The following is a 15,864-nucleotide window of genomic DNA, read 5'->3' as shown; positions in this document are numbered from 1 at the left end:
GAGACGGGCGGATCACGAGGTCAGGAGATCGAGACCATCCTGGCGAACACGGTGAAACCCCGTCTCTACTAAAAAATACAAAAAACTAGCCGGGCGAGGCGGCGGGCGCCTGTAGTCCCAGCTACTCGGGAGGCTGAGGCAGGAGAATGGCGTAAACCCGGGGGGCGGAGCTTGCAGTGAGCTGAGATCCGGCCACTGCACTCCAGCCCGGGCAATAGAGCCAGACTCCGTCTCAAAAAAAAAAAAAAAAAAAATGCTCAGATATATAAAATGTTATATAGTGTAGGTTTTTGTACTAGAAGAAGAATAAAACAGAATGAAAACTAAATGAAAACTAAAATATATATATAATCTATATATTAAACCAGCCATCCTGGAAATTACAGCATTATGTGCTTAAAACTGGGAGTCATATTTTAGATACTGTTCATGAGTTAGTACTCCTAGACTTGCCATGTCATCAAGATGTTGCTCTACTTAAGAGCAGAATATTTTGATACCATGGGCCAAGAGAGCTAATATTTTTCGAGATTTTCTGGCAGATGGTAAAGAATGAAATTGAAATCTAAGTATGATATAATCATTTTTCTGCAGTGCTGTTCATAGAACTATCAAACTATTGATAATCTGGGTAATAATGGTCTTATTTGGGGCAGAGTTATTTGAAAAAGAATTGCAAAGTAGCAAAGAAGCTTTTATTGTGTTTCTTAATTTTGTGGGGCGGGGGGGTAGAGTAAGTGTATTTTCTGCCTGGTGAATAATACCTCAAAATTCACCCTTAGCTTCAAAAAAAGGGGTAAATGCCAGAACTGCTTATGTTGCTCATCACATTTTTCACATTTCAATGTAGAATGAGGCAAGTCTTTCTTGAATGCCCTAGCCTACAGTAACATGTAATATTCCCTGAGAGTAACAGTTTCTAGCTGTGTAAAAGCTCCCTAAAGTTTGCCCATTCATCTCTTTCTCTTTCCACTCACTGCAACCTCCAGTTAATGGTCCCGTTCTCCTTTATCTATCTAGAAAAGATGAAAGGATGTGCTGATCCTGCTAAGAGTTGTTCTAGTTTGTGGCAGGAGTTCTGAGTAGCCAGATTGCATCCATTCTATAACTTTATGATCTTTCTATATCAAATGCTGTCGTTTACATGCAGCTCCTAGAGCTGTGCTTGTCTCTGAGGTCTGAGTTTTGAGTAATGGCAGTGGCAGCACTCGCGCTGCAGGAATCCTCAACAGAGTTCTGTCCAGACACTCCTCAAGCCTTCAGTATTTATGGGTCCCACTGTGCTATCTAGAGGCATGATTTCTGGCAGTGATTTTCCCCATCTATAAATTCTGTGAGATCAGTTCTCTCCCTCTGTGGCTCTGTGCTGCATTTGAAAAGGCAGCTCCTTTTTAAGGCAGAGCTTTGGGGAAAGAGGCTGCTCCCAGCAACCACTACCAATCCCCAAGATAACAGTAGTTCTTCTATTGCATTCTACTGTGATTTACTTTGAAAAGTCCTGGGATTGGTGGGGAATGATATAACCAAATAAAAAAAAAACTACCCAAAACTAACCAGGCCTTGAGAGACTAAACACCAATTGATTGATCCTTCTATAAAAGTAAAACAAAATAGATGTAATTCTTGAAGATACAGGCTCACAATCCCTAATCTGTAATTTCATATTACAAAAAATATGGAAATATCACAAGCCAGTTTTTAAAAAATGTATGTGATGGCAAAGTTTGACATGACCTGAATTCATTTGGCAGCAAGACCTGTGTTGAAAGGATTTAAAGCTATTTATGATCATTATTTCTGTTACTTATGTGAATTATCATGCATTTCACTGTAGAAGTATTAATGTGTTGGAATATAGAGTGCTGCTCTAGGCAAGGCATATGCACCATATTGCCTTTTTGAAATCTATAAGTTAATTAAGTTATTTGAATTATAGAATTCATTTAACTTCAAGGGATTATGGACCTATATGGCTATTATTCCAAGGAAGGAAGTAACTCTTTAATTTTCATTAGGAGTTACTAATACTTGTATTTTCAAGTGGCTTTGATTTTATATCAAATCAAGCTATTCTTTATATTGTTTGTTATTATGTCAACTACTGAAGAGGGATGGAAACAGAAAACAAAGTTTATTTGTGAATTTTGGAAATTTCCTGGCTCTTTATATATTACGTGTATATTATAGTAAATAGGCTACTGCACAATGAGCAGAATTTTTATGTACTTAATGTGGATTGCATTTGATTAGTACATAATTGCTGCAGGTTCATGTGCTTGTGTATTCTTGAGATTATAAACTCTAAAAGCTCTTTAGGATTCTCCAGGCCGGCATAGCACAGAAACATTCCAGTTAGCAAGACTTGGAAGTTACAGGTTCTCTCCGGTTTCTGAGTCCCTGAGGTTTAATGAGGTTTATGAGGGTCAATGTAGGTTTCATTTTGACAACACAGTCAAAAATGAATGGCAGGTCAGGTGTGGTGGCTCACACGTGTAATCCCAGCACTTTGAGAGGCCAAGGCAGGTGGATCATTTGAGCCTAGGAGTTTGAGACCAGCCTGGGCAACATGGTGAAACCCTGTCTCTACAAAAAATGCAAAAAAATTAGCCAGGTATGCTGGCGGGTGCCTGTAATCCCAGCTACTTGAGAGGCTGATGCGAGAGGATGCCTTGAACGCCGGAGATTGAGCCTGCAGTGAGCTGTGATCACACCACTGCACTCCAGCCTGGGCAACAGAGCAAGACCCTGCCTTTAAAAAAATGGCATTTTTGTGTGTGTAAACATTGCTTAAAAGTCATTTCATCAATCCTGATCTAGTTGTACTGTGATTCACTTCCATATATAAATACTTTAATTGAGTCAAACCTGCCTTAAGAGAAGAAAAGAATTTCAAAAATTTCAAATTCTTATTCTGTCTTTATTCTTGTCCTGTCATTAAATACATTTGATTGTGCCATGCTAAGCAAAGTGGAAAATGAACTTTGTAGTCTGGATTGCCTTGCTCTGGGACCCGTGATTTAAGACAGTTTTGAAATGTAGGAATGTAGCGCAGTACAAGCTCTGTACAGAGTGGGTCTGAGTTGTGTAGGTCCACCTTTGAAGCTTAAACAACTTGAGTGAGGGTTAGGGTCTCTCTCTAAGGAAAAAAATACAAAATTACACATTCCAAATTAGGTACAAATGTGAAAATTTATTTAGAATGCAAAAAGAAGTAAAAACAAATTACAAATTGTTCAAAATTGACTGTACCACAAACATCACAAAATCAAGAAATATAACATTTTTGTTAACTGCCTGTTAACTGCCTGAAATGTTCTATAGTACTTTTTTCCTTATATCTTTTTTTTTTTAAGACGGAGTCTCGCTCTGTTGCCAGGCTGGGGTACAGTGGTGCACTCTCGGCTCACTGCATCTGCCTCCCGGGTTTGAGCGATTCTCCTGCCTCAGCCTCCTGAGTAACTGGGACTACAGGTGCGGGCCACCATGCCTGGCTAATTTTTGTATTTTTAGTTGAGACGGCGTTTCACCATGTTGGCCAGGATGGTCTTGATTTCTTGACCTCATGATCCACCAGCCTCAGCCTCCCAAAGTGCTGGGATTACAGGCGTGAGCCGCCATGCCCGGCCGGCCATGTACTCTTAAATCGCCTTTTCCTATGACAACAATTTTGTAATATTTTCTGGAAATAATAGAAAGGGTATTCTGCCTCTAGCTTGTTAGATCAGAGTTGATGCTTAATATTTGCCTTTGCAACTCCTTACTGATCATGTCATTTAGATTTTTAGAATCGTTATAGAATTGGAAAACCTCTCTCTTATTTATATTTCAGGACATTTCAACTTCCCTTGTGCAGCGACTAATCTTAGCTGCTCTCTGAATTGACGTCACTCATTAAATAGTGTATCATCATTATCCTTGAGTCATGATGCTGGATGCATCAGCACAGTGGGCATAGGAGTTCCTGGAAGCTGTTTTTCTAGTGAGAATGACATGACTAGACTACAAAATGGAAAGTAAACCACATAACTATATCACACTAACCCAAGATAAATGTATTTCCACGATCTTAACCAACTGCAAGTGTTATAAAACATGGCCATCAGACTATATTGCTAGAGCTTCTCCCAGGACCTTAGATAGTGCTGACCAAAGTGAGGGCCATGAAGCTGAAGCTTCATCAGCTTCGTGGTAAATCCTCTTCTGTCTATGACAAACATATTGGAATTGAACATTACACTTAGATTTGTTGCACTGATAATATACATTCACATTCTGACATTCGTCTTATTGACGCTTCCTTCCTCCTTTCTTACTCTCACTGCAAGTTAGTTGCCTCAACTTTCCCTTTCAAATTCTGATTACATCTTATCTTCCCTTTATTTCATGTTCTATTGCTTTTGCCTTGTCATGTAGGGACCATAGAGATTTCTATATACTGCTATAGCTACTGTTTTGATTCTCAATAAGAAATAATCATTAATGCGAAATAATATTTTTTATTTAATGTAGATATTTTAAGCCATGAATTTTTTAATATATTTGGAATATTCTACAGCATATGCACATCACTTTATGACTCATATATACTGACAACTTTTTTTTTTTTTTTTACAGTTTTAGTAAGTTTTCTTTTTTTTAATTAGACTTTGTGTGCTAGGGTACATGCGCACAACGTGCAGGTTTGTTACATATGTATACATGTGCCATGTTGGTGTGCTGCACCCATTAACTTGTCATTTACATTAGGTATATCTCCTAATGCTATCCCTCCCCTCTCCCTCCACCCCACGACAGGCCCCAGTGTGTGATGTTCCCCTTTCTGTGTCCAAGTGTTCTCATTGTTCAACTCCCACCTATGAGTGAGAACATGCAGTGTTTGGTTTTCCATTCTTGCGATAGTTTGCTGAGAATGATGGTTTCCAGCTGCATCCATGTCCCTGCAAAGGACATGAACTCATCCTTTTTTATGGCTGCATAGTATACAGATAGTATACACATGGTGTATATGTGCCACATTTTCTTAATCCAGTCTGGCAAACAACTTTTACTGTTGGTATAAATGGGCAGAGGGAAAAGAGCACTGATTTGGGAGTCAAGCCATATAGTCCTTTCTCTGTCAGTTGAACTCCCCACATAACCGTGGGTAGTGGTAGAGGCTGCCTGGGCCCCTCACAAGTAAGCACGTTCATCTTTGTGATCTCTTAAATGTCTTACCACTGTGGTCCTAAGTCCTAGAACTGGGTAACAACAATGAACCATGAGTTAAGCAGGAATTTAGTTTGGCTGAAAACATGGTTATTATGTTTTCTGTTTCAATTAAGGCAGCCCTTACAAGAAATATTAAAGCAGTCACCATATCTTTAACCAATTGTAGTTAATTTATACTTGTAGCTTATTTTATCACCAGGGAAAGATATTAAACAGAGAAACAGAAATGTAGCATTGGCAGAACCATGTGATGTTGTTACCCAGATAATACTTGGTGCCAGCCTGAGATGCTGCCCTTCTGGCTCTTCCTAGAAGAGCATCAGTGTTTGTAATAGTGGACAGGGGCTGTAAATCACCTCATCTCCCTATCCTGCTGAAAATAGGTACTACAGAAAAGTTATTAATAATAATAGTATTATTGTATTTCCAAAAGACACTCTTCCTGGAGTTTAACTGACGAGTCTCGGAAGGGCTTTATTGCCTTCATTCATTCAAGTGTTCATTGAGCTCCTCTTCTGTGTGAAGCAGCTCTCAAGGCACTTAAAATTTGTGAAACAAAATCTTTGCTCTGGAGGGGCCAACATTCTGGTGAGAGGAGGCAACCATCAAATAAATGAACATGTCAGGGAGTAATAAGTGCAATGAAAAAATTAAATCAGAGGTCAGTGAGTGATGGGGTTAGCATTTTATTACAGGTGGCCAGGGTAAGGCATCTGAGGGGCATAACCATTAAACAGAGGCCCAAATCATGTAAGAGAGCTAACCGAGCAGAAGGACTAGCCAGCATCAAGAGTCTTACCCACTGGTGTTTGGGTGGCCACAGCACCCCTTATGGAAATGTCAGTACTAAATGATGTTTTACTTCTTAAGTAAGAAGGGCTATTTAGAGGGTCTCTTTTTCCTACTTTTTTTTCTGAATGACAGCTGAGGTTAAAAGAAATGAGTCTGAATCACAAGACAGCAACTAGGCTTTTGAGTTCACATATACTTCTAACATAAGAGATACTTTTAATAGTTGGTCACCTCATTGATGAATTGATTGATTAATTCATCATCTTGGCCTGGCTTCCTATGACAAAAGTGGGAAGTTACTTGTCTATTTTATCTAAATGATACCAGGGACAGTAGTATTTTAAATAGAACCAGAGTAAAAGTAGATACCTATTTCAGTTGTAATTTTAGATTAGGTAAAGTAGTTCCTAGATCAGACCAAGTTTACAATAAAATATTTGTTAGAATTATACTGATGAATCTCTGCAACATTAAAAGGTAGCAACAGTTTAGAAATATCTGTCATTCTTTTTATTCCTTCATTTTTAAATAACAAGTACTTTATGGTAAAATTGTAACTTTAGAAATAGTTTTTTGTTTGTTTTGCTTATCTGAGAGGTCAAATTTTTGTAAAAAAGAATAGATTTGCGGTCGGGTGTGGTGGCTCATGCCTGTAATCCCAACACTTTGGGAGGCTAAGGCAGGCGGATCACAAACTCAAGAGATTGAGACCGTCCTGGCCAACATGGTGAAACTCTGTCTCTACTAAAAATACAAAAATCAGCTGAACGTCGTAGCACCCGCCTGTAGTCCTAGCTCCTTGAGAGGCTGAGGCAGGAGAATTGCTTGAACCCGTGAAGCGGAAATTGCAGTGAACCAAGATCATGCCATTGCACTCCAGCCTGATGACAAAGTAAGGCTCCGTCTCAAAAAAAAAAAAAAGAAATAGATTTGTAAACCATCATGGAATGTGTTATTTAGGAAGCAAATATGAATTACATGCATATCTTAAATTTATGATTGCAATATTATGTCAGGTTAACACTTTTCACATAATTGAGTTGGAAAATGTTGGGATATTACTTTTCTTGGAATGCAACATTTTTAGCTCTCTTTATAATGCCTTCCCATAGTTTTTTTTTTTTTTTTTTTTTTTTTTAAGCAAATACGTAATAAAGAAATTCTTTAGAAGGTTAATTTTTGTGTATTTCTTTTGAGCACCCAGTTAGGAGGTTCTCACATTGATCTGGGTGAAAAATGATCTAAGGAGGTGGTGGTGAAGGGAAAAAACAGGTATAAATTTAATAAATATGTAGGGCTGGGTATGGTGGCTCACGCTTGTAGTCCCAACTACTTGGAAGGCTGGAGTGAGAGAATACCTTGAGCCCAGGAATTTGAGGCTACACGAACTCTGATCCCACCACTGCACTCTAGCCTGTGCAACATAGTGAGACCCCTGTCCATAAACAGATGAGCAAAAGGAGGGTCTACAGGTTTGGGTGACAGGCTATGAGGGCAGGGAAAGGAGAGGAATGGTCAAGGAATGTGCAAAGAAGTGATGCCCAAGTACACATGGTATTTCCTCTTGGTTCAGTTTTTCTGTAATCTTCTCCCATGGTAAAACCTGAGAGAGAGTTGAGATGATGACTAGCAGCAGGGTTAAAGGTTCAGTCCTTTTGGTTTTTCTCTCTTTATCAAAAACAAGACTATTATGCCCTTAAGTCATGAGCCTGAGTAGAAGCAGCAGCACATAAACCCGTCCTAATACATTCATGTACCCTGTGAAAATGTAGCACTATTAAAAAAAAAAAAAGAAAGAAGAAGAAGAAAGTGTTTTGTACACCAGGAGAAGTATAGTGAAGTAGTCGAAAGCATGGATTTATATCTACTCCATTCTGAATCTCATTTGTTAGTAGGTGTCCTTGGATGAAATTTTTACTCTTTACCTTAGTTTCCTTACTTGTAAAGTAGAAATGTCTATAGCAGAGCCTATCTGTTCATAACCCCTATCATTGTTCTCTTGAGTTGCTGGAAATTTTTTTGGATGGGTACTATTAAAATTCTAACTAATCAGATTTTCTGGTTTCTTTGGATGCTTGGAATTGCACAATTAAATTTTTAACTCCACTCTAGCAATTGTATAGACCTTATGAAGTGTATCTCTTTTCCTAATCTGTCTTACTAGCCTACTCTCAGAGCAGCTCCCTGTTTTTTTTTTCAACAAGTAAAAGGAGATTCTTCTCTTTCCCTACTAGTATATTTGCCAATGATGCTAACAAATATTTGAGCTACTCAAGTTAGGTCTCAGTTTTCATATTGTTATTGAATTTATAGCATGTCCAGTAAAGAGTAGGGGAATAGCCCAAAGTAAAAGAAACTATAGAGGAAAAGTGTACTGTAAGTTCTTTAGTAAGTAGTAGTTGAATTTAATATTTAGTCCATGAACAAATATGATCAGGCATTACCTCCTTTTTCTGGGATAAATGAATTTAAAAAATAAAATTTAAAAATATTCAATCATAGCTAAACTTTATTAAATAGTATGCACCAGTAACTATTTTCGAAGTACTTTTCTTGTGTTAATGCCTTAATTTTTACAACAGTTCTGTGAATCAGTTGCTGTCATTTTTCACATTTTACAAGTGCAGAAGTTAGGACACAGAAAGAGTAAGTGACTTGCCCAACGCCACACAGCTTAAGACATGTCAAAGGTCACACATCTTAGAAGTGTCAAAGCTCAGATTGCAACCCTGGCAGCCTGTCTCCTCTATCCATTCTCCTAACCCTACACATACTGCCTCTCTGGAAGATATGTTATATCAGAGGCAATTTTACTCTAAAAAGTGGAGTACAAAATTATATAGAATGGTTAGTAGTGCTAATAAGCATTGAATTCATTATCATGTAGGCTTCTCTCAAATAAGAAAAATTAAGTATGATCTGTTAAAGGCTAGGTGATGCATTGTAAGATACACCTACCATCAGATTTTTCTCGTTACTTCATCATATTACAAATTAGAGAACCATTTTTCTATAAGGTTACAATTTTATTATATTTCTTCCTAAACACCAAAGTGTTTTAGGTTTTTTTGTTTGTTTGTTTGTATTTGGGGTGGTGTCATTCGAAATGAAGAGACACACAGAATATCTGGTTACTGGAAAATCAATACTTCTGATTTTGACTTACTAAGATTAATATGCCCATTTAAGAGGTAAGAATGAAGTATGTGAGGTGATGGATGTGTTAATTGGCTGATCTAATCATTCTGGAATGTATACATATATCATAACAGCACACTGTACCCCATAAATCTGTGCAATTATTATAAATTAAAAATTAATAAAAAATATTTGGGAGTAAGAGGAAAAGGGCCACAAAGGAGACTCAGAAGCAATGGCCAGTGAGGCAGGAGAAAAATCAAGAGGGTGGTGGAAGTGAAGAGAAAAGAACATCCCAGAAATATCGGATCAGCCTTGACAAATCCTGCTGCAAAGTCACATAACCTGAATTTAGGAAAGCAATCTGTTGATTTGGCAGCATGAACTCCCCAGTGACCTGGGGACTAGCCAAGAGTGGTATCAACGGAGTATTTGAGAGGAGAAGCCTGGATGGAGTGGGGAAAAGAAAATAAATTGTGAGAAAGTGGAGGCAGTCACTGGACAGCCAACTCCTTGGAGAAGTTTTGCCCGAAAAGGGAGCAAAAGTAGGAAGGGAAGGAGCAGAAGGTGGGCCCATGACATCAAGAAAGTTTTTTGGTTTTTTTTTTGTTTTTTGTTTTCTTTTTTAGATAGGAGATGAGTTGTATATTGTTAGATGTTTGTAAGATAATAGACATTATCCAGGAAATTCATTGGGAGAAATTGATGATGCAGGAGGAAGAGTGGAGGACTCTTAAGAAGCAAGGCAAGGTGGGATCTAAATAGACCACATGAGGAAGTTAACCTTTGATTATAGCAGAAATATTTCATCCACCGTAAGAGGAGGATGGCAGAAAACACTGGTAGGATGGTATGTGTGGATTTGTGGGTGAAAAGATGAGGGCATTATAATCTGTGTTCCTATTTTTTGTAATTACATGTTTTACATTGTTAACCTAGTAAGAATGAACTTACACATAGGATTTTACATTAAAATGCTAGAAAATTTTTAAAAGCCAGAATTTTTATATTTAACTTGATCATACAAAGGAAGTTATTAAAATGACAAATTCATAGGCACAATTGGTAACAATTTGCCTTATATATTATGGGGTTGAGTAAACAATATGATAGTGTGACAGTTGCTATGACTGTTGGTTTATCTTTATCATTCACCAATTTATTTGTCAATTTAAAATCAAGAATTGATAACTAAGACCACTGTAACCATTTACCTTTCACACAAAAAAATCCTTTCTTCTCCCAAACTGGTGGCATAGAAGTATTCTGTGTGCATCAGTGTGTGAGGGCCAGATTTCTCAGACTGTGTGGGGACCTCAGTAAATTCATGATGTTTGCTAATTTTGTTTATGACTACCAAACCTTAGAAACCCTTACTCACTTTTACCCTTGTTGTGGGTAAAAATGAAGTATATGGGCTTTGCTCATTTGCCTGAAAGTACAAAAGAAAGTGCTTGCATTTGTAGACCAGTTTAAGTTCATCAGTTCCTCTCAGACCACACCTTGATAGCCATGATTCTCCATTACCTTTCCTCCTTCAACAACTCCTTAAATTCTTAAAAAATTGCTGCCTCAGAGTGAAGGATTACATTGGAAGTGACCTGAAGGAGGAAAACGAACAGGCAAGTAAGATGATATTTTGCATTTGACATTTGAAATTGTCCTTCCTTTCTGGTTTTAAATTTCAACTTTGGCAATAAATATCTCTGATTTAAGAGAGGAAATAAAGAAGTGCCTGTTACAGGTGCTGCCTGCTTAGCATTGCCTCCTCACTCCCTAAGAAGATACCTTGAGGGGTGTCACAGTGTCTGGGCACAGGGAGCCAGGAGTGACATTAAGCACCTGGGTACATGACAAAGGGATGAGCAATGACTAACTCTTTCCTCCTCTCACTTCAGACAGAGTCAAGCAGCCATTTCAATCTGGGCAAGAACAAAACATATTCTGCTGACCAAAGTCTATGGGACAGTGGGATTGCAATTTGGAGGGTTTGTGTGAAGAAAAAGCTTACCCAGTTATACATACAGCAACACCGGGCGGGAGTAGGGAATCATTTATCATTGGCCTGGTATGTTTGGAAGGGTAATCTGGTGGGAGTGGCCTCTAAGTGAGGCAGATTTCCAAAGCTGAGAGCTCTCTTGGGAAGCGCTCCTTCGAGCTGGTACCTTCCACCTCAGTTCCTCTGGCATGGGCAGTGCCTCTCCACTGGCTGACCACTCATACCCTGAGCCCCAATCATGGTCTTACAGTTGTCCACCCCTCTGTTGGAATCTCTTTGCCTTTTTGGTCATCTTTTTACATATGAATGCTTCAAGATAACCCTGGGCTAGTTCTGTTTCTTAGGGTACACATTTGATCTGTAGGATCTGTGCACCTTTACCCCACTGGGGATGGAAGTGCAGCTTTTCCCTCAAAGGACTGAGGAATTGTTACAAGCACAGAGGTAACACGATTCCGCTGACTTGCAGAAAGAGCGCTGGCAACACTAGCTGGGTGAGAACCGGTGAGGCTGGGACAGGGAGACTAACTATTCACTATCACTATTGCAGAGATCTGGCAAGAGCCAGTGAGAGTCCCTTGACATGGCAAGGAAGAGATGCATTCAACAAAAACTAATGTTTTAGATATAAGAAAATGTTACTGAGTGGCTGAGGAAAAGTGAGTCATCTGCTGGGTGCCTTTTTATTTTCTAGATGCATAAAAAAGTTAACCTCATGACACTGAGATGGTAGCATAAGAAAATAGACAAGAGAAGTCATATTTGTCATCAAGGCTATATTTTGACACATTTTTATTTTTGTGTGTATCAGCTTTCCTTCTCTTTCTTAATTTGTAAACAATTCACAAGAAATTGCATTCTGTAAGGAACATTTTTGGTTATCATTTGTAGAATGCTTTCCTTTTGCAGAGACTTGCCTTATACATTTGCTTTTAAGTAGTTATGGTGTGTAAGACATAAAGGAAGCACACGAGTAACATTTAAATTCTTGAAGCTAATTTGAACTTTCCTTCAAAATCAGATTCTCTGCTAGACCTCATTCTTGTTTGTATTGAAGTTTGTCCTACATAATCCTTCCTGTCACCATTTCCAGTCGCACAGTTTGATATTTATTTTAAGCACCTGCTCAAGAAAAGTAGAATTTTAGCAACAATTAAAGTAGCATAAGGCGGGTTTCCATTTGAGATCAGGGTTGCTCGGTAGCTTTCCTTTGAATATCCTTTTCTTTCATGCTTTTTCACTTACGTTTTGGCTGTGAGAATAAATCTAGGAAAACTGCTGTTTGGCCTTTTAGTACACTGCCAGTTCTGGCAATTACCAACTAACTGGTTTTGTACTAAACGCCACTGAGATAAAATAAATGAGTCTGATTAAAGCTTGGAACCCCTGAGCACTACAAATGTAAAATTTTCAACAGATGCCATTTGCTGAAACTGAGGCTCCTCTAGCAGATGGGTGAAAGTTAAACATAAATCGCACTATTTCTTTTTCTTTTGGTTCAGTCATTTTAAAGATAGTATAAAAATTTGTGCTACATCTGTTACAATACTCTTCTGGCAAGTGTTTCAGGGCTGTTTTGGTCATTCTGAGAGCTTTGAAATTGGAGTCATGCTATGCTTTATTATATGAATTCATTCGACATGGGGAAACAGATTCTTATCAGCTTAAAAATTTTCTTTGGTGCTAGTGTTTCCACTATTGAAAATAATAATGATAAATAATCACCAAATATTCAAAGGGACACAATCTGTATTTGAAATCTGTAATGCTGGGCTATGGGAGAGTAATACCAATCACATCCGTAATAGGACTCATTCATTTAGTATCTGAGTTTTCTTTACAGTATTTTAGTTTCTCATGTACCGTCTCATCATTTAGATAATACACACACAGAAAAAGAATGGTGTTTTTATTCTTCAATGGAATGACTTATGTACCATTTAATGTAATCACTCCTAATTGATATTAACTTGCAAGAACCATGATGACCTCATTAGCCATCCCATAATACTTAATTATTTCTTGGCATAGCACTAAGTATTTATTTTACAATTAAATTTAGTAGTTCATGTATCTCTAAAGAAATCTGTAATTTTTATTTATTTTACCTTTTTTTCTGGTTCCTAAGATTATCAAATGATAGTTACCAGAACAGATCACAGGAAATTTCAGCATCGTTAGAAGAATGGGGAAGTTACCAGACAAATATCTAATAGTTTAAAGGTTATCTAAAATATTTATCAGAAAAGATAATATGTATTTGCATTATTTTTTAACCTTGAAATTTATTGTTATTGCTATTTACAGGGTCAGGTTCATGTCGCTTTAGCTATTCAGACCCCAGCATCATCGTGTTATATGCCAAGAATAACTCTGCGGACTGGATTCAGCTAGAGAAAATTAGGTTTGTTGTAATTTAAAGTATTTTCTTAAATTCTGACATAGATGGAATTCTACTCTCCTATATGCCTTTAATCCACCACCAACTTTTTCTTTAGGGTGAAAAGGACTCTGGTTGTTAATTATGTTGAATTCTATGGATGCACATGTTATGACCGGCCCTGCTCAGAGAAGATATTATTAAAAGTGTCATTTTCCATTCAGAACTTCCTCCTGTCAGCAGTACTTATAACAAATTATTTTTGGTAAAAGAAAATTTGCGATCATAGCTTTTATGGTAACATTCTCCACAAAATAATATCACCATCCATTGCTCTAGGTGGCCTAACTCCGGCCTGCCTTATGGTCTGGAAGTACATCAGATGACTACTTAAATCCCTTCCAGTCTGTGATGATATTGAGTTAATAGCCACAGGGCCTTTTACATCTAATCTCCAGTTCTGTCACATCCTTTCTAACTTCCCTGAGGCCAGTTCTAAAATTCTATTGTCATAATTGTGATGCGACTTGTAATTACCTATTACATTTTCTTTATTAAAAAATATCCCTCAATAAGAAAATAAGGTAGGATGCTTGAGGATGAAGAAATTCGTTCATGTTAAAAAGATTTGGCTAGATTAGCAAAACTCAAATTATGTTTGCCACTACTGAAGAGTTTAAACCATGAAATAAAATTCTAAATGGATACTTAATTTTAGGTATAAGATATTTAAAGGAAAAAAATAGCTTAAACTTTTATAAAGTGATTATTATGATTGGGTTAGCTCTTAAGTTAGCATAACTTAAGTGGAATATTTTCTTATCAGTTTTGTGACAGCTTTCTTTTTTTCTACCAGCTGTTTTCTTTATTATAGTTCCATATTAAAAGAACTATTATTTAGGGTAGTAGAATAAATATTAGGCTGTCAGTATAATACTAAGCCAGTTTGTCTAAAGTTTCTTTGGTAGTGCTGTTTAAAAATAATAATAATAAAAACTTCACAAATCTTTAGTCTAACCAAAAACTGAGAAAAGTGTTTCTAACTCATGGATTTTAATAGATTGTCTCTCTCTGTGTCAGGACAAAATATAATGTATGGGCACCTGATACAAGCTGAGCGCTGACATACTGTGACAATTTTATAACAGAACATTTTGCTATTCTTTGCAATTTCTAGTAGTTATGAAAATGCATTCATATTAAATATTTCTATAAATGGCTTTAAACAAAGAATCATAAATATTGAAAATTTTAGCTATATTTCCATTTTTTTCTCTTTCTAGTATGCTATATATCATAGTTTAAGTAAATTATGGTACATATTTCTTGCTGGAAACCAGCTACAAGTTTTTGATATGATGAACAGTGAAACTACATATTTAATTAGAACATATAAAGATCGTGTTCAGCAGAACCCATCTATTTTTCACTAAATGGTACTTTAAGTTTTAGGCCATGTACCAAACCAATGCAAATTTCCCTTACCATTGGAGGTTAGAGTGAAAGTGCTCCCAATCACTACCTAAATATATTCTCTTCATCAATTTCAATTCTTTGGGAAGCTAAAAGCATAGTCATCATGAAATATTTTAAAAGAAAAGGGAATTGATTACCCCCAAAGGTAAGGTACACCATCTATAACCTATGGTGACAATTTTACGGATATATATGTGCTTCATTGATGAGTGAGAAATATGGCTCTTCTCTAGTCCTTTCAAAACTGATTTATGACAAGCCCAGGGTACCGCTAGTTTGCATTTTAGTACCACTTTTAATCTTAGCAAAGGCAATCATTTTTACTACAGCAGGTTTCTACTTTGGTGGAAGAAAATGTTTAATAAAAATATTTTATTATATAGCAGAAGGATCTAGATTCTAGTAGAGGTAGTATAGAAAATCATGTTATATCATGTTTTTAAGGATGATCTATGTGAAATGGTGAGGTATTATAAGTGAGAGCATTTAATTATGGCAAAACTCACATTTGATACAGACTAAACATGAAAACATATCTGGTTAGTAGAAATAAAAATAATTTAGATTGATTATTAAACATATTGCACACAGTGGTTTCTAATAGGTGAATAATTTCAAAGTAAGAATCAACATTAAGATCACAGCTTTGCCAGGCACGGTGGCTCACGCTTGCAGTCCCAACACTTTGGGAGGCTGAGGCAGAAGGGATCACTTGAGCCCAGGAGTTTGAGACCAGCCTGGGCAACATAGCAAGACCTATTTCGACAAAAATAAAAATAAAAATTAGCTGGGTCTGGTGATGGATGCCTGTAGTCCTAGCTACTCAAGGAGGGAGGATCACTTGAGCCAGGAGTTCAAGGTTACAGTGATC

At 37.2% G+C, this 15,864-nt stretch overlaps 1 protein-coding gene across 2 annotated transcripts in view; it reads left to right on the top strand.

Moving 5' to 3' along the window:
• The window catches only part of RELN (reelin), a 520,317-nt gene that overhangs the window by 269,514 nt on the left and 234,939 nt on the right, over window positions 1–15,864 (top strand). For both annotated transcript variants that reach the window (XM_025380191.1, XM_025380192.1), the window contains exon 9: window positions 13,445–13,541. In XM_025380191.1, the coding sequence (XP_025235976.1) occupies window positions 13,445–13,541 (97 nt within the window). The remainder of the gene's footprint in view (window positions 1–13,444; window positions 13,542–15,864) is intronic.

Source organism: Theropithecus gelada, chromosome 3, assembly GCF_003255815.1.
Source record: "Theropithecus gelada isolate Dixy chromosome 3, Tgel_1.0, whole genome shotgun sequence".
In the NCBI taxonomy this organism is placed as follows: Eukaryota; Metazoa; Chordata; class Mammalia; order Primates; family Cercopithecidae; genus Theropithecus; species Theropithecus gelada.
Note: the sequence above shows the minus strand (reverse complement) of the source record. Positions and strands in the feature narration are given on the sequence as shown.